Source organism: Aplysia californica, unplaced genomic scaffold (assembly GCF_000002075.1).
Source record: "Aplysia californica isolate F4 #8 unplaced genomic scaffold, AplCal3.0 scaffold00315, whole genome shotgun sequence".
Taxonomy (NCBI): domain Eukaryota; kingdom Metazoa; phylum Mollusca; class Gastropoda; order Aplysiida; family Aplysiidae; genus Aplysia; species Aplysia californica.
The window spans coordinates 248401-276171 of NW_004797585.1; the positions used below are offsets into that span (position 1 = coordinate 248401).

A 27771-nucleotide genomic window follows, 5' to 3' on the forward strand; every position below is an offset into this window, starting at 1 on the left:
GGGGGCATTTGAACGATATATTATGTTTGATAGGAAAGAAGGAGCATAACATACAGGAGCACCATCCAACCACCCACATTTTGACGTCGTAAGAGTTTTGCAGCACTTGCACCACGATTTAAGTCATGACGGAAATTAGAGGTGTGCTACTTGTTTGTTTTAGTAGAGGTTTTACAGCGCTCGTAACTACATAAGGTCAAATGAGCGCCAGAACATTACACGCGTTACAAGAGAGTAACATTTAACAAACATAAAAAGAAGGAGGGGAGATAGGGACGATATACGTTTGATAGGAAAGAAGAAGCAAACCACACCAGAACACCCGCCAACCACCCATGGTGTGTTACTGGAGAGTAGCATACAAAGAAAAACGCGGAGAGACAAGGACAACACATTATTGCGTTGAAGTAAGAAACAAGGAGCAAACCGTACCAGAGCGCACAACAGAACGCCCGCCAATCACCCACGAAGTACAGCCAAAACTGTCCTAGACGGTCAGCCGCCACTGTCCAGGAGAAAGGTGGTTGTCTTAGACAGGTCGATAGCGTGAACATTGTGATTAAAATTGTCCGACCGGAATGTAGAAATGTCAAATTGCCGTTCGTTTATAAACTGGTGATATTCTTGGGCATGAGGTCGTTAACTAATTATAGCACCTGGATGAAAGAACAAGCTAGTCAGGAAATTTTGGCGCTAGCCACGACCTACCGCGTAGAAAAACACCAAACGCTACATTATACTACATGTATAGCACAAACAACACGAACAGATGATGAAAAAAACCCCGGCCCTGAACAGAGAGAACGTCAGAGGCAGGGGCACAAAACAGCTATAAAAGGTATACATCAGAAGGAGAAAAAAAACCGACGGGGATCAAACGAACAAATAAACTGTTATTTCCTCCCTAACTACAAACAAACCGACAGACGGCGTTCCCATGGGTCACGTAGATACAGTGGCAGCAGCAACGACATGGACAATTCAGGTCCCATCAAATGCTAAACTTCCGCTCTCTCTCTCTCTCTCTCTCTCTCTCTCTCTCTCTCTCTCTCTCTCTCTCTCTCTCTCTCTCTCTCTCCCTCCCTCCCGCCCTCTCTCTATTTCTCTCCCTCCCGCCCTCTCTCTATTTCTCTCCCTCCCGCCCCTTCTCTCTCTCTCTCTCTCTCTCTCTCTCTCTCTCTCTCCCTCTCGCACCTTCTCCCCCCCTCTCTCTCTCTGTCTCTCTCTCTTCCCCCCCCCCCCCAGTCTGTCCACACACACACACCCTTTTCCGTCCATCAAAACCACATCATGTCCTCTCTCTATTGAGCCGTTATCAGGGCTACTGGCGTAAACAACTTGTTGACCCCGACACCATCATTATTTTGTTGTTCTTCCAGTGGTTTGTTTGCCAGCTCCATAGTGTGTTATTTCCCTGGTGGTTTATTTGCATTAACTCATGGCATAGTGCGCTCTTCACACCCCTCTCAACGATGATCCATTATTCACGAGGTGGGAACAGACGAGGTCGAAGCAGCCCGCCTCTATATATCTAAATCATGTCGATTTTTTATGTAGAGGTTTTACGGTGCTCGCAACTGCAAAAGGTCATATGAGCGCCAGAAGATTAGAGGTGTTACAAGAGAGTAACAAACATAAAAAAGAAGAAGGGGCGATAAGGACGACAGATGTGTGATAGGAAAGAAGAGGCAAACCACACCAGAGCACCCACCACCCACCCACTATCATGTCGATGTGCACGTAAAACATTCATGACAGGAAGTAAAAAGGACCTCCAAGTCTAATATTATACATCCCCTTGAGGATCGAGCAAATCTAGTGGAGGGCTTTCACAACCCCCCCCCCCACCCCACCCTCCCCAACAACACAAATAGGCCATGTGCCGAAGATTAGAGGCGTTACTAGAGACTAACATACAAAGAAGAGGAGGCGACGGAGAGATTTAAAGGACGATAGACTTTTGATAGGAAAGAAGGAGAAAACCACCCCAGAGCTCCAGACAACCACCCAAGGCACTCCATTAGCTCAATTGGTATCATGCTGGGCTACGGAACTGAAGGCCCTGGATCGAATCCCAGACTGAGCGTTATTGAACTAGAGTTATTTTGTGGAATCTTCTAGGCTCTCAACCCATTTGGCTCGGTCCTATCGGAGATGTACATTAAATTCGGAAGTGCTATCTCCTAAATAACCGAACAGTGTTGATGGGGGTGTTAAACCCACATAGCTACACTTACTTACTTACTTATTTTTTGCTTGCTTGCTTACTTACACCAATCCACCACTCCCCGAAACAACGAGCTGAAAAATGCCACATTGGGGATCCGAATGAACGTCATCCATACTGTAGTTCATTCTGATTCTGATGGGGTTAAATACCATTAAAGACGCGGCCATAAGGTGTGTATGCGAGTGTGTGTTTGAGTGAGTGAGTGTGTGTGTGTGTGTGTGTGTGTGTGTGTGTGTGTGTGTGTTATTGAGTGCGTGTGTGTGTGTGATTGTGTGTGTGTGTGATTGTGTGTGTGATTGTGTGTGTGTGTGTGTGTGTGTGTGTGTGTGTGTGTGTGTGTGTGTGTGTGTGTGTGTGTGTGTGTGTGTCGTTGCCTCAGTCAAAAACTTCCGTATAGACCAAAATTCCCCCCCCCCCAAGTTAAAAAAAAAAATCGAAAGCAGGGAACACGGCGCCCCTTGTGTCAAAAGATGCAACCTGTGCGTTAAACAGAAACAAAGTTAGAAAATTCCTGCTCGCATTTTTGCTACATATATTGTTCGGCTAAATTCCAGTAAGGTATCATACAGGAATTTGCTACACTGTTTTCGTGTTCCAAGAGTCCTGTCCTGTATGCACCACACACAGGAGTATTCTATAACAACGCTGCCCTTCTTTGCGTCTCTCTGTGCTGAGTTCTGATAAGCTGGCCGGCCAGGCTGAGTTTGGCGGCACCATGCAATTAAATCCACCAACAGTCATGGCAGCACTGACAAAATGGGGGTTCAACGACAACAGAGAAGATGAATGCACCACATTACACACAATGGAAAGACTGAGGGAAGCTGGTGTCTCTGGAGGGTCGGGGACAGACAGCAACCTGCGTGGAAAAAGCCGGAAGAATATCCAACCAGCTGATAACTGGCACCATTAGCAAGCGGACCCTTTCATGGACCCTGGAGAGGAGGGAGGAGCAGCTATGGCAATGTGCCGCCTGCAATGATGCCTAATCTCCAACCAAGTAAGTAAAATATCATATATATACAGGGGTGACTGGAGTTGACACGAATGATAGGGAATGGCGATGTGTGTGACACGGACACCGAATGGTCTGACGCTGATATAACACATGTCGCACTTGGACTTAAATCATAGGTAAAAAGTCAGTTAACCGCACAGCATTGCTCCCTGCCAGCGATTCTGACAGTGATGTGGACGACTATCTTCTCCTTTCCGCACAAGAAAAGGCAACAAGTACACCATGATTCAAAGCCCCAGATCAGCGTATTCCCTCGTCTTCGTCTTTCGCGACAGCTACATCATCGATCCAGTTTGTAACTCAACATAGCACAGACCGAGCAGTTGAATCAACCCTTTCTCAAATTGATGATGTCACACTAACTTGCGGGAGTTTCCAGGATGACTCTTTCCCACCCAACTCAACCACTCCAGTGACCGCACGACCATCACCCGTCCTCCAAAAAAGCATCCCCAGAGGTTACGGACAATGTCGTCAAGAAAACAATCACGCAAGGCGAACCACTGGAAACAAAATCAGAGAAAAACACCCCGCAATAGTGGACAGACATACATTGGTTTCAAAGGAAAGAAAGTGGCTTCAAAAGTCATGGGCCAAGGTTGTAGCGAAATTTGTCCCACAAAATGCCTTCAGAAATTGGATGCACAAGACAGACAAAGTATGTTCTCCGATTATTGGAAGTGTGGAGATCTTCAGAGACAAGTCATTGTCTCATGCGTCAAAAAAGTCATTCCTACTCGTGTTCGCACATAGAATGACAATCAAGACGGAGAGCTTCTCTTTACTACACGCGTATCAGATCTGATGGTGAACGACAAGCTGGGTTCGAAAAATTTTCCTGGACACAAAACGTATTAAACAGGATGTTGTCTACAGTGCTTTTGAGAAAATGACAGATGTTGGCGCCGTTTCTGCTGATCAGTAGACGAGGAAACAGTTCAGATCATAAAGGCCCACACCAACAGTTTCCCGACAGTTTCATCCCATTACTGTCGTGAGTTCAGTGGTAGGATGTACCTCGGGAAGCTGGATTGAGCCTAAGCACGATGTACATGTTGTATCAAGATTGGCAAAGAAGCAAAGGAAATACGTGTGCCTCACTCTCAAAGTATCAAGAGATTCTTGTGAAAGAATTCAACATTGGCTTTTTCACTCGCAAGAAAGACCAATGCAACCAATGCCTGGCATTCGAAGCTACTCAAAACCCATCAAAAGAGCAGCTAATACAAAGCGTTGACAAAGCAACTAGCAACGGACGACCCAACAATATTATTGGCTTCCTGCTTCGATTTATAAAAAGTGCCGTTTTGCCCACACGGTGAAGCTAAGTTATTACTACAAGTGAAAGCTTTCTGTGCTATATGTGGCCAGAACATAATGTGTCTTCGTGCGGCTCAAATCAGATTGCCCCTGAATTATGGCACTATAATCAGATGCATATAAAAAGGAGAACTAAAATGGCTAAAGCTAGTTTCAATTTTTTTTTAAAGAGCCCAATCCTGAAAAATAGAAACATCTCAATGAACATCCAAATGAAAGTCCTGAAATGCTATGTTTGGTCAACCCTTCTATATGGCTGTGAATGCTGGACGATCACTAAAGACAGTGAAAATAAAATAGAAGCAACAGAAAAGTGGTTTCTTAGGAGACTGCTAAGAGCATCGTGGAAGGAAAAGAAATCAAATGAGGTAGTGCTTGATGAAGCCCACGTGGGACGCTCAATGTTAAAAACAATCAGGAAACGACAAATGCAGTTTTTGGGACACCTGAATAGACATAAGGGTCTTGAACATCTAGCTCTCACTGGCAAAATTGAGGGCAAGCGAGGCAGGGGTAGGCCGAGAACAACATACTCGGGAACCTACACAAATGGGTAACAGGGAAAGATCAGGGAAACGTAGCTTTTTTGAGAGCATGCGAGCAAAGGAATGAATGGAAAACCATGATCGCCGATGTCTGTCGCAGATCTGGCACTGGATGATGATGATGAATCAGATGCATGCAGCTTAAGGCAAAACAGTGTTTCATTTTTGTTTCTGACAACTGCAAGGGCCAAAACCGGAACAGGTACATCACCACGAGGTTTTGGCTGTCTGAAAACACTGCCCTCTGTACAGAAAATTGAGCACAGCTTCTTAGAGTTCGGACACCACACTCAGAATGAGTATGACCCCGTGCACTCTGTGACCGCTGATGCTGCCAAACGAATTCCATTATTCACACCAGAACAGTGGGCGACCGTCGTCCGCGGAACACAAAGGAGTAAGAATCCCTACAATGTCAAGGAAATTATGTCTGCACAAGATTTCTTTGACTTGCAGTTTCAAGAAGACTCAAAACCTGGATTATGACGAAGACCGCGAGAAGATCAAAAGGACAAAGATTAGGGCAACAATATTCGTTTGAAATAAGAACGACACTATGATCATCCGCTACGGGAAAGAGAGCTGAGTTGACATAATGCGACGCAGACGGAAACCAGAAGAACCAGACGAACAGCTATTGAACGCATCAGTGCTCAATGAACCAGCTGTTGTGTCAGAGGACAAAAAGAGGGACCTTATTTCATTGAATTGTGTTCCTCATTTCATTGTGTTCCTCATTTCATTGTGTTCATCAAACCTGATCCCACCTGCTCATTGCCCTCTGTACCAGAATCTCACTGTTCTGTAATAGGAACATTAGTTATTGTCACCTCAACATCCCCCACCCCCTCCCTCCAATTTTTTTTAACGCAGGAGTTTATTGTCATAATGATATATATGCTAAGTGCTACAACGTGTTGCTACTAATTTTAGCTAGAGAAATTCTTGATCTTTGCATTGGCCCATTCTTTATGCCACGGCCAGTTTCCTTGTTTTTCTGAGACAACAAACAATAAATTTGCTTCCAATTTGACTTTTCATAAGAAGCTATTCAAATGGCCTCATTCCATTTTTTTCATCTAACCTGATCCCACCTGCTCACCACTGCACCACCCTCTATGTACCAGAATCTCCGTTTTCGTTGTGCTTATGATTTAACTAGATCTAGGTACGCCTAATAAAAGTTTCAGGAAATACGGTAGATATATAGTTAAATGCGCTTGGTTCTCATCGATTATGTCATGTTTTTCACTCGTTAGGGTGTGAATGAGAACGTCCAACTGCTAATGTATACGCTTATTTGACTCATACTATCTATGCATGTCTTTTCCCAAGGAGCTTAATGACTTTTTACTCGTCAAATTGGTAATGTTCTAACTAAACCCTATCGTCTTTTTCCGACGCATTTCTGGTGTTTTTTTCTATAAAGAATGTCTTAAAGGGTTACAAAAAAGTTGTACGACAACCAGACTTCCCCTCTGGAGTTTGATATTTTTTATTTTTTTTTTGTAGCAGTCAAAATGTTTCATGTTTTTAGACATAATCATTTTTCACGCATTTTGGAGATCCTTTTTTTTACCTTTTAAAATGACTTTGGTCGTTTCATATAGATTGTATTTTGTTTTTGTAAAGTGTTTTACGGCGCTCGCAACTGCATAGGTCATATGAGCGCGCGGGACACACCTAATATTTTTCAGTTGGTAGGAAATTTTGAATTTTGCCCGGGTGGCGGCCGAAGCCTACTGTTATCGATTTTAGACCACCAAGGGATCTTTAACGTGCGCAACTTGCACACGGGCCCTCCGAGATTTTTCGCCCTTGTCCGAGAAGGCTAGGTGTAGATCTTTCCTACCAGAAGATCAGGGGTGTGGCAGAAAGACAGCAGTAAGGAGGAGGCAAGGAGTAGCAGTAGAAAGGCTGCAGAAAGAGTCAGGAGCCCAGAGGAGGGGGCAAAGGAGGTGAGGGGGTGGGGGCAGAAAGTGGAATTGAAAGCAGACAACAGAACATTGCTAGAGAGCAGGAAAGGAGGTGAAAGGAGACAATTTTAGAGAAGAAAATTTTTCGGTCGCTACCCGGATTCGAACCCGGGACCTTTGAATGAGAGGCCAACACCTTAACCTCTAGGCCACAAGAGCCCCTTAGATTGTATGACAATCAGATTGACCATGATCTTGAAAAGCATATCGCGCAGTTCAACAAAACAGCAACTAAATAGTATCTGAACACTTTGAATTTGTAATTTAATTAGTATGATCCCACTTTCAGTCTACTAAAATCCTGTAAGCACTATCTATTTTCCACCCCCACCCCCCATATCAGTAAAGAAATCCTGTACGAGTCCCATAAAGGAGTTTATGTTCACGTTTTTAATAAATATCCAGTAATGACTTTTTGCATCCTCACGTTTCGTTGAAAATTGTTGTTTTTATGCTGATGTGTGACTGAAACGTGTTTGTGTTGTTGCCATGAGTATTATAATGTGAACGTTTCAATTCAATAGACCTAAAACTGCAACAATTGTGAAGTTTTTGCTCCTGTATCATTTGGAAAATGTCGCTTTTACAGGAGTTTTTGACTGAGGCAACGGTGGGTATGTCAAGTATGTGTGTGTGCGTGTGTGTGTGTGTGCGCGTGTGTGTGGGTGTGTGTGCCAGTGCGTGTGTGTGTGGGTGTGTGTGAGAGAGAGAGAGAGAGTTGAGAGAGAGTTAGAGAGAGAGAGAGACACAGAGAGAGAGAGAGACAGAGACACACACACACACACACACACACACACAGAGAGAGAGAGAGAGAGAGAGAGAGAGAGAGAGAGAGAGAGAGAGAGAGAGAGAGAGAGAGAGAGAGAGAGAGAGAGAGAGCAATCAATAGATTAGATTTCATTACGAAACGGATCAACGGACGTTGGCTTATTTCCCCCAGTGCAGAGAGAGAGAGAGAGAGAGAGAGAGAGAGAGAGAGAGACAGACAGACAGACAGACAGACAGACAGACAGACAGACAGACAGACAGACAGACAGACAGACAGACAGACAGACAGGCCACATAATTAACATTTTAACATATTTAGTAAGCAGCACATCATCAAATTTGAAGCTTAAAAAAAAAACCCAAACCATTTTTGTTTTAGTTATTCAGGATTCCATGTTGCTGTTATCGACCCAACAACAGTTGGGCTCTCGCCCTTCTGTTCAGTACCATGTGGTGATGATGATAGATGTGATGCATGTAGCGATTACTGCAGTTGCCGTAAAAATGTTCCATTGAGTGTGTTGTCAATGTTAGGTCTCGGACGGAGAAGTGTAGCTCTGATGTCAGTTACGGCTGTGCAGTGGAAAAGGTGATGATCCAGTCTCATATTATGCATAGTCACACAAAGGACACATTGGCGGAAGTTCTGGTTTTATTCTGTTCAAGTGGACGTTGAGCTGTATATGTTCTGTTCGTAAGCGGAAGATCGTGGTCTGTTTCTTTCTCTATAGGTGGTTGATATAGTCATTTGGTTTTGTTGTTGTCATATGTTTCAAAACTTGTTCTGCCTGTCTTTCCCAAGGCCCATTTGTTCATTCAATCTTGTTAGCTTTTGCTTTTAAACATTTGTCTTTAAGTGTTGTATGAGGTTGGGTGTTGGGCTGTTCCTGTCTAGATCCCCTTAAGGCGACTGTGTCTGCTCTGCCATTTCCAGTTAGCTTGAGGGTCTGGGAATCCACCGCATCACCAGGTTGACGCCACAGGATGCTATCAGGTGATGGGAGCCATTACAGTATATATACATATATATATGTGTGTATATATATATGTGTGTGTATATATATATGTGTGTGTGTGTGTGTGTGTGTGTGTGTGTGTGTGTGTGTGTGTGTGTGTGTGTGTGTGTGTGTGTCAAGTCTTGATTTAGATGATGGTCATTTTTATCGCTTGCAAGATTGATAGTGAGTCAGTGAAAATCACAATACCGGTACACTGTATTTTGTTTGGATAAGTGTCAAAAACTGTGCGGAGATGTACAGTACTGTTTCAATTGCCATCATTTCTGCATCGTAGTTGTTGCATCCCCCCCCCCCCCCAAGCTGCAGAGATCTCACTGGAACTTCCATCTGGGTACTGAATTAGTATTCCATATCCAGCTTTGGATGTGCCTTTGAATGCTGAGCCGTATTTTGTATAGACGTGTACCCAGTCATCTGAATATCTGGTGATTGTTCGATGTGATGCAAGCGCCAGCGTCACAAGGTCTGAAAATTAAGTGCTATTGTCTCCGAGAGATATAGCACAACGATTGTTTTTCCCAAAGAAATGTGGGAAGGGATGTTTCTGTTGACTCTTCTGGTTTCTTTTCTGATTTGTGGTAGACGGTGACTCTCCATTATTTCTGTGATATGATGCATGATTGATTTTTGTTGAAGTCTTTTCTTTGGTTTCCAACTAATTTCCTGTTAGGCTGATTGGGGCACATTCTTTTGGTTCTTTCGAGGAGCTTCAAAACTGTTTCAAAATCTCTGCGAATTCCCAGGGGTTCAAAATTTGAAACAATTTTCCATACAGTAGTATGTGTGGATCTAATGCCACCATTTTTTATAAAACTTTTACTTTTTAAACTTTTTTCTTCTGCTTGTACCAGTGGGTTTCGCGGGGAGGCACAGGCGTCTGTCTGTAGCATGGCAAGTGGCCTGTAGGAGGGACATCCCGTGAGCTCTGAGGGTGTCTGCCACAGATTCGCTTCCACGTCGTCTTGGTCTTCCTCAGGCTTTCTAACCAGAATAGCGGGTGTTGTATGCGCTCAGAGCTTGTTGGCTTAAAAGCATGCGAGTGAGGTGTCCGAACCACTTGATCCTCTTTTTCTCAATGTAAGGTAGAACTGGTGTTGCTCTTACCATGTCTCTTATGACTTCATTTTTTATCTTGTCTTGTCTTGTTTACCGCTCTTCTTAGACATTTCAATTTCATATCACATGTGACCAGCTTCCTCTCAAATGCTTTTGTTGGGGACCGTGTCTGGCACTGATACGTGAGCGTTGAAAAAAAAATGGCATTGATGAGCTTCACCTTGGTGCTCAAGGGGATGCTGGGTGGTTCAGGAGAGGGGCGAGTTGATAGCTGACAGCATCGGCTTTCTGGCATCTGGTCTCTATTTCTTAATCTAGTTTGCCGTTTTCTGTGAAAATGCTGCCCCAGTATTTGAATTCACTGTTTTGTTTTAGTTGGGATTCACTGATGCGGATATCCAGTTCGTCTGGTGTCCTGCTGTCATGATCTCGGTCGTGCTAACACCTATCTTCATGTCATATTTCTCGAACCTCACGTTTAGTTGCTTCGTATGCTTCTGCAGTTGTGTTTTGCTGTTCATCATTGCCAAGTTGTCTGCAAACATGAGTTCATTGAGTTTCTCTGGATCTGGATTGGCCTCCTTTGTAATCTGGTCCATGTAGATCACGAAAAGCACAGGGGAGAGATTGCAGCCCTGCCTGACTCTGAATGTTACTGGAAACCAGTCGGATGTTCCACTGGTAGTGTGGACTGCCCTTCTGCTGTTGGCATAGACAGCCCTGATGTTGTCTAGCAGTTGTCCCTTGGTGTGGTACTGCTCAAGGTTTACAAAACGAAGGGCATTATTTTGGATCTTGTCAAGACTGTTGCAAGTAGTTGTACAGCAGATAGAGAGTAGGCTATTGCTGTATGATATATTCCAGGGAAGATCAGACATAATCAAGGATTTCTTTTGCTTTAAATTTTTTAGAGCCTGTCAGGATTCTATAAAATCTATTTGATATCAGAATGAAAAAAGAGATTTAAAAACGTAACTTTTATATTTGAAAAGACATTATAATGACATTAGGGAACACACATTTTGGTACACTCGCTTGCAAAAGTATCGGGCCTACTTCAACTGGAGAAGAAGAACTTACACTTAAACAAACATTCCATTCATGGAAATCAAGGTTGACTACAACCACACTTCATTTTCAGCAGATGAACACAAAAGGGGTCTCAAACCTACCATTCTTCATTTTTTGTCTCCAGAGAAGACTCAAAGACCAGCAACAAAAACAACAAACAACATTCACACCTTGTAACTCAAGATCACAGTACATCAGATCAGAACCCTGGGTCCAGGGGATTTGATGCCACCGCTAAAAACTATAAAAATAGATGTACAGAATAACCCCCCCCCCCTCCACACACACACACACACACACACACACCCCTTTCCACCTTTTTATGTTCTTCGTTTAGTTTAGTAAGGTTTTACAGTGGGACTCGTCGGATTCAACGAGAAGAGACAGATTCCCCGTTTTTTTTTTTTCTTCTTTAAAATCAATAAAAAATAACCAGGATTCAACGAGCACTTAAATCAGCGATCTCGGATTCAACGAGTTCGTTTCCAGGGTAAACAGCCCCCGCAGACGTGGTTTTGCCCACTTTTCTCCCAGAACGAACTTTATCTATTCCCCGAAACCATCCATTGCACCTGCATTGTGAGCCATTATTCACCTAGCCAATTGCATGCGACCTAGACGGTCAGTATGAGAACGCATAGCAGGCGACCAATCAGCGGCCTTTTTTCATACCAATGTATACCAACACAGGTGTTGTTGGCACGCGCACGTGTCTACTCTGGCGTGTGTCGGGGTCGGATGAGCGGCTGTGTGTGCGTGTCGGGGAGGGGGGGGGGGGGGGGGGGCACTAGCGGTCCGGGCGTTGAACGTCGCAGATACAAACGTGTCACAGTCTTTTCCCCCCCTGGGCAACTGATCATTATTATAATGATATAAAAGCTAGTCTTGACGTAGATCTACGTAGTGAATTGTGCGCTGGTCAATGGAATCAAAAGTTGCCGTATGCTAGGCTCTACACAGCAACACAACTTTTGGGTAAACAATCGAAATGAAAAGGCGTGTGCGTTTGATCGAATCGGTCTTTCCTTTTTTTTTACACAGCTCATAATATGCAGGCATTTCAGGCACTACTTGTGACTTCTCTTTAGACATAAGGGCCTACTAGCTCAGTGCCTATAATTATCTACACAAAACATCGTGTTTGCTATAACGAACACTCGGATTCAACGAGCTTTTAGGTCAGGCCCGGCGACCTCGTTGAATCCGAGTTTTACTGTACAGCGTTCGCAACTGCATAAAAGGTCATATATGAGCGCCAAGGGGAGGATGTCAACAAAAAAGTCCAAACAGGGAATCAGGCATTCTGCTCACTTCTCTAGCCTCAAAAGCACAAAGTCGGCTTCAACTATCAAGGCACCCCGGTTTAAAGCAGTTCACAAGAGAGTGACAAAGATCATACAAAAGAAGTAGAGGAAAATGCCAATAGTAAGGATCAGGACAGGAGAAGCAGCAGTTCCCCACTATGTTGTTCCGACAAAGTATGAGCATGACATTGATGAATCAGCTGTTAATACCTCCCCCCCCCCCCACTTGGGAATGGCCTTAAAGACAATTTCTTCAGTCAGTAGCACTGCCCGGGGGTGGGGCTTTCTCTTCTTCAGGGTCACACAAACATGCTTACTGACCTCATAACCTGGACAAGATTATGCCATTTTTGTTATCATGCACAGGTCATATAGGTGAACCAGCAGTGATTACAGTCCTTGCAGTTTACCAATAGTCCCAGTAACTGTAGAGTGAATTGAATGCTACAAAACAGGGCATTTGGCAATCTGCTATCACCAGAGAACCCCCCCCCCCCCCCCGGCAAACATGTTAAAATACTTACAGTAGTAGAATGATGATGAGTCAAATCATATTAGGGTTTAAAATCTTTGAGGCATTTTAGCATATATATATATGAAAAAGTACAGATTATTATATTCAAGATAATAATAAAGAAGTACTTTATTTTTGGCACTATTTTATAAGTTTTTATTGTAGCCTACTTACCACAAATGGTCATGGCACATAGATGAGTCTTGTGTTAAGACAGTTAGCTTCAAGTTTGCTCTCAGGCTTGCTGTCACAATATCCTGAAGTGCCAGTGGCCAAGGCACAGAATAAAAAATACCACAGAATGTTAGCCAAGTTAAATTCTGTTTCAGGAAGTTTCACTTCATGAAGCTTGAGAGGTATATAGTATCAAAATGAGTGCACAAGGAAAGGCATTCCCTGTCCCAAATTGTATTGTCTTGGGGAATGCTGTAGCATCAGTTTCCTTTCTGAACAATCAGAGTATCTAAAATAACAAACAAAAGTTCCAATGATTAAGTACACCAACCTGTGTCTTACTACAGAGTAAAGTTAAAATTTCTCCAATATAAAAACACTTCAAAGTGATTAAGGATCAGTTTCGCAACCTGAAAAAATAATCTATCTTGACACATTTTCCGCACAGTTTCAATACTATAATCTTTTATTAACACATTTATTGGACAAGAATACAGCTGCTAGAGGTCTACAAGATAGATCTCTAGTCATAGATTCTAGTCTAATCTAGTTTCGCAGCCGCAGTGGCACGGCGCTTTAAACGTAGTTGGTAGGCTACATTCACGACGCCCTGAAGGCAGTTTGCAGAGGTGCTGTTAAGGCTACGTTCAAGGCACTCAAACTTCGCTTAGACGGAGAATCCACTGTCGGCTTAAGGAAGTAAGCCGGTTTTAGTTAGTGACGACAGTGACATCATTTAATATTTAGGCCTGCTTCAAGCGTTCCATCCCTTGAGATGAAGGAAAATGAAGCAGTGATCCTTGACCGATATCAACCATTCCTCGTTTTCCCTTACACTGAGCTCTGGCTCAGAGTTCGCCAGTGTAAGGAAAAACGACAAACTCTCAATTATGCAACAACGCATTATAACAAAAATACGCCTACAAGATGTTTCAATTCCCCTATCTCATGTCTGGGAGAGACTTGGGAGCGACCTTGCGTCAGCGCGTGACGGACTTTGATAATAATATTTCGAGTGTAAACAAAAGTTCCAGCGCTCTCGAGTTGAAAGCATGCAATTTTGTTTGCGGGCAGTGTGTGTGCGTGTGTGGGTAAGAGTGAAAGAGTGAGAGAGAGAGAAGGTGAGGGGGGGGGGGGGAGGAGGAGGAGAGAAAGAGAGAGAAGGGGGAGGGGAGAAAGAGGGAGGGAGAGACAGACAGACAGAGAAAGAGAAAAGAGAGCGAGAGGGGGGGGGGGGGGAAGAGAAAGAGAGAAAAGGAAAGAGAAAGGGAGAAAGACAGACAGAAATAGAAAGAGAGAGACGGCGTTTTTAAGAATATAACTGATTCCCGTCATTTTCTCTCTGCGTTGGTTCCCAGGCTGACCCGGTGCAATACAGTCATTATTGTACACATTTTATGACCAGTTCCATTTTCTGAATCCCATCTTCTGTTTCCCATCTCTCACCTCTTGTTTCCCTAGGCCTACCGTGTATCCAATTTTCCATACGACTTTAATTCTGCTAGGGCGCTTCGTCTTCCTTCATCCCATGGGATGGAACACATGCAGCTGGCAAAAATTTACTATTAAATATACGTCACTGTTGTCACTGACTAGATCTAAAACCAGCTGACTTAAACCGGCAGCGGACGCTCCTCCGAATTCCCTAAACGAAGCTTTAGTGCCGTGAACGTAGCCTCAGCAAGACCAGCAAACTGCATAGGGCGCCGTGAACATAGCCACTGCGATCTAGAATCTAGATCTAGTTTTATTATTCTGTGAAAATAGACACAGGTAACAAGCCAAGACCTTATCTCGCCTCTAGATATCTAGATCTAGATCTAGATCTAGATCTAGATTCTATCCTGTGCGATTTACCTGCAGTCTGCATAGATCTAGATTCTAGATCTCTACTCTAGAACCTACCTTTACTTATTTTGCAGTTACCTACACTCGTCAGCTTACTGCACAGTTCTGTACAGTTAATTTAGGCAACACGTCTTTAGAAGAAATCTAGACTAGATCTAGATCTAGATATCTAGAACAAGATCTAGATCTAGATCTAGAATCTAGATCTAGATCTAGAATCTAGATGTAGATGTAGATTCTAGATCTATAGAATCTAGATCTAGATCTAGATTTAGATCTAGAATCTAGATCTATCAACTTCTCAACTTCCAACAGGAAACAAACTCCAGGACTCGAGTATCATCTGCTGATCATACGAATTCATTTTGTTGGGTTTTTAAAATAGAAATAGAAATTAGAATACTCCAACTGGATCTAGAAAGCCGCAATTTGGGAGAGATCTGAAACTATCTTGACCCCCAAGGCGAAACGTGAGTGAGATTTATAACGACTTACGTTCACCACCGTCACACATCCATTCTCATTGAATTACACATTACACCCGGTGGAATCAACTCAACCAGCACACAGGCACAATGTGGACAGTGGAAACTGTAAACAAAGCTAGAATCAATGGACAGTATTAATTTTTCTAACACTTTCTAAGTCAGAGAAACCGAAACGAAATAAATGAATTTGATATTGGACAAATTGGTTACTTATATTTTATCCTATGATAGCCTAATAGTCTTGATCGCTTCCCATTATTGCCCTACTGCATGTAGCGCAAGGAGTAAAATAAGCTTAAATTGTTCCAAATTTGTGTTTTTCGGGGATGTATTGCAAACTTAAACCAAAACACTAGAGACTCGTTGTCATACATTAATTGTACCAGAGACACTAAAATATAATTGTACTCTAAATACAAAAAGTGGATGCAAAGTTTCATGTTTTTAAGGTACAATATGTCTGCGCCCTTGTAGGGCCTAGGCCTAAAGCAAAACATTAGTTACATTGCAAGGACCAAGGAGAACTTGCTTGGGACAATAGAGGGCACTGAGACTGAGCGGGGATTTTTCCCCACTTCTTTGACGTTGTGACTTGTAAGTATCATGAAGGAACAATCTGCAACGTTTCTTGTTTTTGTGTGTATTGGATATTCATGCAAAATTGACAAAATTCAAATTTCGTGAGTTTGAGTCGAGTTAATGTCGTCGTTGTTAGGGCTAGGCCGCTAGGCCTCCTGTATGTCTGTTTAGGAGGCTACTGTTTAGCAATGTGTTTGTTGTTTGAGTGTTTATAGGCTGTACAGTGTTTGTTGCTTGGCCTAGGTCCTACCTTTTAATGTTAATAGAGAGATCTAGAGTCTAGATCTAGAATCTAGAATACATTATTCATTTTATAGCAGACTTTTGACAACTGACAGCAGGAATACTGTTACCCATACTGCTGACACTACTAACACTGCCCACATTCATAAGAAGAGTGACCACAGGCTTCTCTGAGTCTGATGCAATAATTAACCTTCAACTTGTTTACTTATTCTCTTGTTATCATTGTTATTATCATTAGATCTATTATTTTTAGGGAGAGGCTAGATCTAGCCGTACTTAATGACAGCTAGACTGGCAGTCTAGCCGTACTTAAATACGGCTAGACTCGCAGTCTAGCCGTACTTTTATTCTTAATATGATGGCTAGACTGACCATTTACAAAATATAGGCCTACTGAATTGTAAATATACATTTTTAGTGTGCAGTACCTAAAGTATTTGTATTTGAGACGAAATTTGTGGCTATTCTCACCCGCCCGGAAGTTCTCGCAAGATCTACTCCTCCCCTCTTTTCTCTCTCTCTGTCTCTTTCTGAATACTGTCTATCGGTGTGGACGATCAAATTGACCAAAACAAAGTTAAAAAATGATGTTAAAACACAAAAGTAAATTAATTTGGTTGTCTACAAAGATGCTACGGCTATTTAACTTTTCGAATCGAGCCGAACTACGTGGGTCGCCATTTTGTTTTGTTCTCTCTCTTTCTCTCTCTCTCCACTGCCCACAGACAAAATTGTACGCTTTTAGTAGGCTACAAGTACAGTTGTAATGGAACGTTTGTTCACAGCACAGAATTCTTCAATTTTTCTGTTATCACAGTGTAGAATTCTGTGGTTTAGGGTGAACGCAAAATTTGTTGGCCTAGATCTAGGCTATAACGGTGAACGCGCACCCGGTGAGAATAGCCAAAAGACTCGCCTGCACTATTCTCACCCCGGGTGAGAATAGAGGTGGCCATTTGAGACGGTGCCTTAATGACAGTGCATGTATTTTAAACCTCCTGTTTTCTAATGTTAATAGGGCCTAAGATAAGTACGGATAGACAGCCAGGCTAGCCGTACTTAAGGACGGCTAGACTTCTTGTCTAGCCGTACTTAATATTGATGGCTGAATTGTAAATGAAATTTTTAGTTTGCAATTCCTTAAATATTTGTATTTCAGACAAAACCAAAAGGTGCCTTACTGACTTGCATGTATTTGAACCTGAATAATTACTAGATCTAGATCTAATGAGACCTGTGTACTACTTAGCAGGCTTGAGTCGATTGGGCCAAACCTAGATCTAAGTACGGCTAGACTGGCCGAACGTTCGGAGAAATAGTCACTTCGTTATGTTTTCCACTGTTACTAGTGTTACTAATAAGAGTATGCCCAATACCAATGATGACTTATAAATGGCTGATTATGCCTATGACTGTGAGTGCTAAGGAAATGATAATCAATCATAATACAATATAAACTACCAAACTATACTCTGTTGCTGTTGCATTATCTTTTGTTTTATCTCTTTCTTACATTCCTTTAATTTCTTATCTAAGACTTCCTTAAACTTAGATGGTGTAGCATAACTGTTGATGAGGCTGCTCTGGTAACTGGAGGAACAAATTTCTGTGCTTAAAGGAAAATTTATATTGGACAATTTTGATCATTGTCACAAGTTTTGTCAGCACAATCTTAAATGTCCTCTCCAAGACTAGCCTTTCAAAACTGGTTATTTTGAATTAACTGGATGTGACTCAACTGAGATGTAGCCATATAGTCATCTTCTTATACCGTTGCTTTTTTCTTTATAAATATGTTATACACCGACACCGAGGGACACTAAAAAATATTTCCAGTTTGAAAATGGCTCGGAGTAAGTCACTTCAATTTCGCATTCAGTTGAAGGTCCTTTAGCCTGTGACCCGTAAGTTTTAACTAGCTAAAAGTTTAAAAGAAGAAGGGATTTTAAAGCAATGAATCATGATCCGAGAAGAGGTATGTAGGTGAATGTTTATAATTTTGGAATAGATTGTTGTGAGTAAATAGATGATGAATTTACTTAATATTTTTTTTTTTTATTTCCCCAGTATGGCAGTCAGTCACTGTCTATGATATTGGTCGATGGACATGTGACCTTGACACACTCCCAGGAATTAGTAAAAATCTTCCAGCATGACTACTTTTACTCGAATACGTGTCACTTTTGAAAAACTATATGGAAAGCATCTCTTGGCAACAAATATTGTCACTTGTGGCACTTTACTTGGGGTAGGTGACTGCATGGTACAACGGATGAACATAGCTTATGAGAAACACAATGGCAATACTGTCAAGTACGACTTTGCCCGAACAGGTAATTTATCCCTCATGTTATTACATTTGTCTTAAAGTCTTTTTTTTTGTTTCAGCCTTCTGTCCTTTTGTTCTTCTGTTTTTTCCCCCTTTTTCACTTGTTCCACCACATCAAATCTATTGTATTGCTTTGTTTTCCTTTTTTTTTTTTGTCTGTACTTAAGGAAAGACCCGGGTCGGCGATCTCAGAGAATAACAGTAAATGTTTTCAAAATATCGATTTTTTTTGTTTTTTGTGGAAAGGCAATTGTTCTATCGGGTCACAATGATAAAATTGTTGAAAAAACACCCTAAATGACATAAAAGGGCATTTGTAAAGTGCATGTTAAACTTAAAATTTAAAAAAACTCCTGTTTTTTCTGTTTTTCTCAAATCTACTTTTTGGCATGACCTCCTTGAAGGAGTTTTCATTTAAACTACTGAAGCTAGAAGCTTCAAATTTGACATACAAGTGCTTTAAGATCCAATATGGGGCACTATTTGAGGAAATTGGGAAATATTGATAACTTGTGGAAATATTCAAATTTTTTGTAACATATACGCTAAAGTTTCATCAACTGACTCTCGGGGGTCCACTGACTTCGGGCTCACTTTTTTATTTTAAAGATATGTCAAAATCCTCACATAGATCCAGTCCATTTAGGTTTGCACTTTTGTGTCAAATTTCAGGCTGAAGTTTCACTATTTTCTATGAAATTCTTCCGCACTAAGAAACTGGTTTGAAAATCCAAGATGGCCTCCACAGAGACCCATTTTTCTGAAAAAAATCAACAAATCTACCCTTAGTAAATCCTATTTACCTATGAACTTCTTGCCCAATTACATGAAAGTCAATAAAAGTCATTCGTTTAGAAAATTTTACCGGGAGTGTACATCTCCCCTTAAAAAAAGTAATCCACTAGACCAAGTGTACCTTAACATTTCCTTTATTATGTTCTTGAAGTTTTTATTGCATTGTCTCTGCTTTCTCTCTTTTTTTCTTTTTCATTTCTTCTTTACTTATTCCACTAAATTAAATACCCCTTTAAAATTTCCTGTACATGTCTATTGGAATGTTTACCCATGATATAATATGAAAACCCAGTTCTGAACCCAAAAGGTTTTTAGTGAATAATATATCTGACAAGTCAGCCTCAACTGTTCACTTAACTCAGTATAAATAATAGGTGGTTGGAGGGCACCATTGGTATCCCACTTCTTTTTTTGTGCTTTTGTCATTTTTGTCTGTATGTCTTGCTTTTTCAGTAACTTAAACTGGATGACAGTTATTGAGTTGCTGTGCTTCTCATTTTTTAAATTGGTAAAAAAAAGGAATTAAAACATCTTGTGGTCTAAAACCTTTGTCCGAATCCTCCCTCCCCCCCCCTAATCTGTTCAATTAAGACACTTAATTAAGATATGATCTCCCTAAAAAAATCCTTTGTCCCAGTGTTTGCTTAAATTCATTGGGCTTGACTTGTACATATGAGCTGTGAATTTTTTTGTTTTTAAACCAATTGTCCTAAAATTAATTAACTGAATTGATTATTTCTTGTGCGGCTTCCAATTTTTTAATTTTTTTTTAATTGGAGGGAAAACATGCGTATAAACTGTAAACATAGATTACATGCAGTAGTCATTTTCATATATTAGAGACGTAAAAGGCTTTACACATCTTGCAAGCTTATGAGTGCATTATGTAATATTGAAAACATTTGGAGGATCTGCAATGTAGGTGTTTTGGGCTGCTTCCAATGTTTATTTTGCCTCAGCCGTTCTTCATGCATCGACAACGTACTTGGTTATGGTAAGTGTGTACATTTAAAACGTTGATACCATCAGTTTGTTGAAGAAGAAAACGTTTTCCTTTGTTAACTTGTCCAGGGAGGATGGTGGCAATTGGCTTTGTCCTGGGTCCATTCAACCACTACTGGTACACGTTCCTGGACAGAATCCTCAAAGGGACAAGCCAGAAGACAGTGCTGAAGAAGATAGCTTGTGACCAGACAGTGGCTGGACCTTTTTTCTGCACATCCTTCCTTGTTGGTAAGTCTGTGTGTGTGTGTGTGTTTGTGTATATATATATATGTGTGTGTGTGTGTGTGTATTTGTATGTGTGTGTGTGTGTGTGAGAGAGAGAGAGAGAAGACCTTGCTGAAGAAGATAGGATGTGACCAGGCAGTGGCTGGATTTACCTGGATCTTTTTTTTCTTCATACCTTCTCTTGTCAGTATGTCTTTGTATATTTGTTTTTGTGTATGTGTGTGTGTATATTGGTGTACATATATGTAGATCAATGAGTAAGTAAGTGATTGAGCGAGTGAATTAGTGTATAAGTAATGACAAAGGCAGTAGAGAGGGAAGGAAGGGAGGAAGGAAGAAAATCTGTGCTCAGGGCTTTACTTTTGAAATATGTACAAATTTGGAGTAGCTGTTTAGTATTTTTCTCCTGAAAAAATAATGAAAAATATTTAGGATGGGAAAGTTGAAAGAATTGGCCATATAGTTGACCTTTTGATGTGATATAATTATGTTACCATAGATAGATAGTAGGTATGTATCTGAGTGTGTGTATGTCTTTACATGTTTTTGAACATATATTACTTGTTTTTCATTGTGTCTCTGCCTATCATCTATCTGTTGTGTTACTCAATTTGTACACCTTCTTTGTTTTGGCAGTACATATTACCAAATATAACTTTCTTAGTTGACTTGAACAGATGGGTGACAAGAAAAGACCCAGATAGATCTAATATGTTTTATAAAGAGCATCTAAGCAGAGAAATGAGTGGCCAGCCATTTGATCGCCAATTTTTGTTTTAGATCTAGCACTTGAAGAAAAGGTAAAAGCTCTAGGACTATGTTCATGATTCACCCCATGGTATTTAATTACAGATTTAAAATTGACAGGTGGAATTTTTATATTTTGATAGACTTTTTTTTGTCAAGGGATGATCTGAAACCCCCCCCCCCCCCCCCCTCACTCACACACACACACACACACACACACACACACATACACACACACACACACACACACACACACACACACACACAGACACACACACATACATACACATGCACACACAACACACATGCACAACTTAAGCCCATGCAAACACGAACACACACATGCATGCACACACACTTCTGCTTCTGTGAGTATATCATTCTCCCTGTAAAATATTTTAAAAAGAAAAAAGTACCTTATTTGTATGCTCAGCCAAGGCTATTACATCCTTTACTTCTTTCCTATCCCTCTGCTGTTTCTGACTCTTGGTCTTGTATTTGTTTGCACACCATTAATATATCAATAGGTTTGACTCGACTAAAACTCGCACTCAAGGAGATCTCAATATGAAAACCTTTATTCTATTATACGGATTGCTAATTGCATAAATCTTGCTGTTGAGTGGGGATATGCGCTGTACAAATGCTGTTTATTATTATCTATTATATCCTCAGGCATGACTTTATTGGAGGGTAAAGGTCTTGATGCTGCTATAGTCGAGTGGAAGAACAAATTTCTTCACATATACATGGTGAGTAGTGAACTTTCTGTGACCTTTGTTCATAATATTGGAATGATAATCGACTGCTTCAGTGAACCCTCTGCTGTTTAGATACCCTTTGGACACAGCTTTATTTTTGCAGGAATTTGTTAGAGGTGGTGTTGAAACTTCCAATGTTGTTAAATGTTGCTGCTGCTGGTGAGGGGAGTGCTGGTGATGAGAATGTTATGCTATTGTTGATAGTATTTATATTTTGCTGTTGTTGTTGTTGTTATGGGTGATAACAATTTTGTTATGCTAACTTCTAGCTTTGACCAGATACCAGGATTTGACTGAGAGCCTATTTTCACACTCACCTTAATTGTTTGTATAGATTGATTTTCCACTGCTTTTAAACTACAAAAGAGAGTATTTTGCAATACCAAGACCATTTCATCTCTAACTACTAGTGTATTTTTTTCCGAGGTTTTTATGAAACATATTGTATTGTGCTTACATCACATGAAGACTGGGTGAACTTTATAGAATATTCATTATGAAAGAAAACGTGCAAAATGTAAAGCCGCAAATTAAATCACCATGACATAAAGTAAAGAATCATCTATCGTTGCTTTCCTAAGAAAAATGAGCAATTAGTTATACACATTTTTTTGTTGCTTTAAACCATAAAGCAGAATCAAACAATAAAGCATGTTTCATGTAATATGACAGTATGAAAGTTTTTCCATATATATGATGCAATTGCAAAAATGTGAAATAAATTATATCAGTGCAGTAAAATGTAAAATAAAATACTGATAATATGAGCTGTCTCAAGAAATAGAAAAGATTATAAATGGAGCTAGCAAGTACATATATTCTAAAATCAAAGACAAAGCTAAGCTCCGTCTAATGATTTCTTTGTTATTTCGTACTCTTAGTAAGATGATCTTAAAGAGTAGAACAAGCAGCTGAGAAACACAAGCTGAACTCTGTATTTTATAGAACTTTTGTTCACTTGTTAAAACCTGCTGCTCATTTTTCCTTGATGTCTCACTGCAATCTAGGTTGACTGGATGTTTTGGCCCCTGGCCCAGTTTGTCAACTTCCGCTTCCTGCCCGGAAGGTTCCGAGTATTGTATGTGAGCTCGGCCACTCTTATCTGGAACTCCTTCCTGTCCTACATGAAACACAGATCGGTGAGTCCTCTCATAGGTTTCACAGAGCAGCATAGCAGTGTCTTCTGCTGATTTAGGTAACAAAGAAGGCCAGATTATCCCCTCATAGGCTGGGTATAATTCTGCTGTCTTATATTATTAGTCTAGAAAACAAACTGAGTAGAAGCTACTCTCCTTTGTCTTTGTGTTATGTTCATTCTTTTTCTTGGGTTGAAGCACATGCTGATCAAATTAAGTCGTTAAAAAAAGTAAATTCTACCAAAATGTGGAAATGAATTCCAAGGTCAATTTGTTAATCCTACTATGATTTAACTCTGTTTTTTCACTTTGTAATGATGGACTTGACTTGTTCTTAACTTTTGAGTGACCTTTGTAAAAATACATCTTTTTTAATCACTTATAATGAGGTCAAAAATTCATGGCGCAACTTATCCTCAAATATCTCCTTAACAGGTGAATCAATGTCACTCGAACTTTGCTCAGCAGCTTATGTCAAATTTGTATTAATTTTATCGTGTTTACCCACAACAATTGAGGGTAGATTTTAAAACCTTTCTTAATAAATTTATATAAAATAACTGAAATCTCCGTTACACGTAAAATGGGATTGTTCATACCATTCCCCCTTCTCACACGCATTGTACATACACATAATGCCTAAGAACACAGCTCACCAATGACATCTTTTTGTGGAAAAACTTGTTACAACAAACTAATTTTATAATGAACACATTTTTGCACTAAAAGTTCCCAAAACATACGTTCCATAAGCATAGTGTCTCGATTAGAAAAACATAATGGTCTTGCTTTTAAAAGCGTTATTGCTCCAGCTGTAAACCTCTTAAAATCTGTAGAACCCCCAACTTGAATTTTTTATTAGTATTTGTTAAGGAATTTTCTAGAATACAGATAGCAGTTGTTTACAAAAAATGTTGTTCTGTTAAGACAAATTGATACAAGTCATTGTGCAAAAGTTGGAACACTTACTCCAAGGTATCGAAAAAGTCCCCCCCACCCTTATTTTTCAGTTTTGTTAACACCCCGTTTATTATTTTTCTAGCTTGCCATGACCAACGATCATGTGAAACTTTATATCTAGAATCTAGATATCTGAATGAAACTTCTTTTTTCTTTTTTTTTTTTGTAAATGGCAGATTACCCTCAGTATTAGTACCGGTACCGAGTTGACTACCTCAATTTTCTGTGCATTAAAAAAAACTTTTGTACATTGATATATATTTTTTAATGAAATTGGTTTGTTCCTAAATGGGAAAAGTTGTCACAGTAACTTACTAAAATCACCAATATGTCATGATCTCTTGTTCTTTTATTCACTGAAAGAGAAATGAAACATATTTGTTCCTACTAGTACAGGGGTATGAGGTTGAATGTGCCACCCCCTCCCCCCTTTTATTCTCCTCCCCCATCCCCCCGGTTTTTTCGATAGTTAAGGAGATATACATTTTTGACCGCACTAGAGTTGGTTTTTCTTTTAATTGACTCCATAAGAATATTCTTCAGGTACTGTTGTAGGTTACGGGCTGGTATCCTGATTTTTGTTCTTAAAAAGAACTTGTCCTGGGTTTTTTTTGGCTTGACCACATCCTATAAGAATCAGGATTATGAGCTCCCTTTTTGTAGACTTGATATCAGGGATGGGGTCCGAATTTTAAAAAAAACAAAAAAAAACTTGCCCATGATTGTACTGTTGCGTTGTGGATTTCTTGGTGGTGTGGGAAAGTGGGTGTTGACAAACTATTGCTGCCATTTCTCCTCCTTCTTGAACATGAAAACATGAACATGCAGGGAAAAGAATTACTGCTTGGCCATCAAACAATAACATTGATCTGACTTGTAGAAGTATTCATTGTAATGTAAGTATTTAGATGAATGTAGGCTTCTGTATTTTTTAATTTTTTCAATTATGTTTGTTAGCTAGTGAAATAACACCTTTTTGTAATTCTTTTTTTTTTTTTAATTCAAAACTCTCTCGGAGACTATGTTTTTAAAGTTATAAACGTAAATTTCTTCCCTGCTTTAGGAGGGCTGCGCCCCCCTCACCCCCTGCTGCTGTCGCAGAATCTTCCGTAATAATTTTTTGGATTAGTCCCTATCCCTGTGATATCAAAATGCGGTAAAAATATACAATTTTTGTTTGAACTGTCTCCTTGTTCAGGTTCAAGTCAAAGGTAAAATTGGCAATGTTTTGGTTTGGTGATCTGATTTTAAACAAATGTTCTGTTGGCATTTTTACTTCTTTTCAATATTTAAATGAAGTATTGAGATGTTTATTATTATTTTGAAGTAATTTGTTTGTTTATAAAGGTTATACAATGACTTTTTTATTTCTTTTGTGCAACTGATTAGATAGATTTTTTCCATCATCTCTCTATATTTGTGCGTAGGTGCAATGACATAGCTTGCGACACAAAAAAAACCTTAGTTCAGTTCTTGAGTAGAGAAAACTTTTATTGAGTATGTCAGTCTTTCTCCTAGGATATTCTATCTCTCTCAGCTCAGATTGCCTCTGTCAGCCATGGTCTGCTTTGTAAAGGATCTAAATTGTGTTGATGGGGCATAAAAACCACCCACCATAAACATTCATGTGGAAAGAAATGATTAAGTGGAAATGAATCTGTAATGATCAAATTAAATCTGCCAGAATTTTGTCCATGCATTCCACTTGAAGTTTTCTCAAACATGTGTGTTTTGTTTCATTGGTGTGCATATTTATTTGGTTATAGAGAAAAGTCTCCTTGTCTTTTAAAGAAACTGAGCAAGGGTCCAAAAGCTTTGCTTTCAATTTTATCAAAACAACATTTTTCGGGATTGCCCCCTTGTGCTTAAAAGCAATCATATGATGTGGGTTGTTTGTCTCAGCTCTATACTATCTAGCTTTTGTTGCTGGAAATCTTAACCGTAAAATTGTAACTGGTATGTTGCTTAAGTTACTAAAGATTTCAAAATGTTTATCTATATTTTACACGGAGGTAAGATAAAAAAATATTGCCCCGTTTTTCTTTAAAATGGTTTATATTATGGTTAGGCTCTATGCAACCAAATACAGTGATATTAAAACTGTCATAATATGGTGTATTTGTTATTCTTATGAATATGTTCCTTTAGCATGTCTGGTGCTTTAAAAAAAGTTTTGATCTGTTTCAGGACGATGAAACAGAAGAAGCAGTGGAGGAGGCTCATATACGGTGACAGGTCAGCGGGTATTCTTGCGGATGCTGAGACTTGAGGAGAAAAGCCGCAGAGATCATTGTTTGAGATGGTCATCTCTTGCATGTAGTGTTTTAAATTTGTTTGCAGACTTGTATTGTTTGGGGATTTTGTGCTTGTTTTATTTATATATCATCGGTCAGCTGTTCAGATGTACCAAGCCCAAATTTTAAATTAAAAAATTTTACTGCATTTTCTTAGTCTTTGATAACTGTTGCATGTGCTAAAGAACCACATTGATAAAATTCAAATGCGGAAATTTGAAAAAAGAAGTTTTTAATGCAAAATGCAGGAAAAATGGGCAAAAAAAATGTTCCTGTTCAGAAAAAATTTGTTCTGTGGGCTAATACATTTGAGGAGTTTGCCGATGCTATTTTATTTGTTAAGTGAAGACATGAAAGTGATTTTATCCCTTCCTCAGTCAAAGGTCGATTTTGATGGACAAGACTGAATTTTTACATCCTCACCAGTCTCATTGAATTTTACTCTTTTTTGAACATTCCTGTTAAAGAACTTTCAAAGACATTTCAAAATGTAGGGTTTCATGGGTGTAATCTGTGTGGCTCTGGAGATACAGCCGACTTGCAATCTTGGTGGGTTGAGGAAGTCTTTTTGATGTGTATGAAGCTATGTATGTGTATAAAAGGAATATGCATGAATTAGAAAAAATTCAGGACCTGAAAATCTGTTTGCAATGTGTATATTTTGCAGTTTACATATCGTCGGCAGAGAATTCTAACCGTCTAACTCGAAATTTTCTCGAATTGCTTTTTTCCTTAAAATAGATCGACATAACGAATGGCTACGTCCTATTAAAATCTAGAACAATTTTGACAAACAAAAGTCTTGTTTTAAAGAGAAATTCTAACCGTATATTCCGACTGGCTTCCGTGACTGAAGAATTCTAACCGTCTAACTTGTTTAGGTAGTCCGCCATTGTGGATCACGGCGATAACGTTTTGCTCTAAAGGAGGCGTTTGATTATAAATAAAATTCTTTTTTCCTGAAAATAGATCGACATGACGAATGGCTACGTCCTATTAAAATCTAGAACAATTTTGACAAACAAAAGTCTTGTTTTAAAGAGAAATTCTAACCGTATATTCCGACTGGCTTCCGTGACTGAAGAATTCTTAGTATTCTAACTGTCTAACTCGTTTAGGTAGCCCGTCATTGTGGATCACGGCGATAATGTTTTGCTCTGAAGGAGGCGTTTGATTATAAATAAAATGTAAAATCAGAAAAGGCTGCTTTTGTTAAAGGGTTGGTTGACTGTGTCGAGCCTGTGGAGAAAAAGGAGAGAGAAAGCAGAAGATCGTGGTCCATGAAGTACCATCTGCGAGTGAATGGGGCCAGAGTAAAAGAGTGCACAGCTTTCTTCTTAAGTCCTGTACTTTGTTACTAGTG

At 40.0% G+C, this 27771-nt stretch overlaps 2 protein-coding genes across 4 annotated transcripts in view; one reads left to right on the forward strand and one right to left on the reverse strand.

The window, feature by feature from the left end:
* The window catches only part of LOC118477961 (serine/threonine-protein phosphatase with EF-hands 2-like), a 13990-nt gene extending 3459 nt beyond the window's left edge, over positions 1-10531 (reverse strand). The window contains exon 1 of the mRNA XM_035970739.1: positions 10319-10531. Within this exon, the coding sequence (XP_035826632.1) occupies positions 10319-10531 (213 nt within the window). The remainder of the gene's footprint in view (positions 1-10318) is intronic.
* LOC101853101 (mpv17-like protein 2) lies at positions 2935-27612 on the forward strand. Of its 3 annotated transcripts, none has more exons than XM_035970738.1 (6): positions 2935-3230; positions 18224-18489; positions 20352-20513; positions 21933-22009; positions 23026-23157; positions 26302-27612. In XM_035970738.1, the coding sequence occupies exons 2-6, from the start codon at positions 18309-18311 to the stop codon at positions 26344-26346; spliced, it is 597 nt and encodes a 198-aa protein (XP_035826631.1). In that variant the 5' UTR covers positions 2935-3230; positions 18224-18308; the 3' UTR covers positions 26347-27612. The 3 variants fall into 3 exon arrangements, with proteins under 3 accessions (XP_035826631.1, XP_035826630.1, XP_005102213.1); XM_035970737.1 differs by lacking the exon at positions 2935-3230 and adding an exon at positions 8599-8851; XM_005102156.3 differs by lacking the exon at positions 2935-3230 and adding an exon at positions 15753-15925.
* The last annotated feature ends 159 nt before the right edge of the window (positions 27613-27771 follow it).

Bases quoted from the DNA above. Each gene is read 5' to 3' on its own strand.
- LOC101853101 (XM_035970738.1), top strand. From the start codon at position 18,309: ATGACTACTTTTACTCGAATACGTGTCACTTTTGAAAAACTATATGGA. The intron at 18,490-20,351 runs GTAATTTATCCC...TAACTTGTCCAG, and splicing joins GTACGACTTTGCCCGAACAG to GGAGGATGGTGGCAATTGGC. The intron at 22,010-23,025 runs GTGAGTAGTGAA...ACTGCAATCTAG, and splicing joins AATTTCTTCACATATACATG to GTTGACTGGATGTTTTGGCC.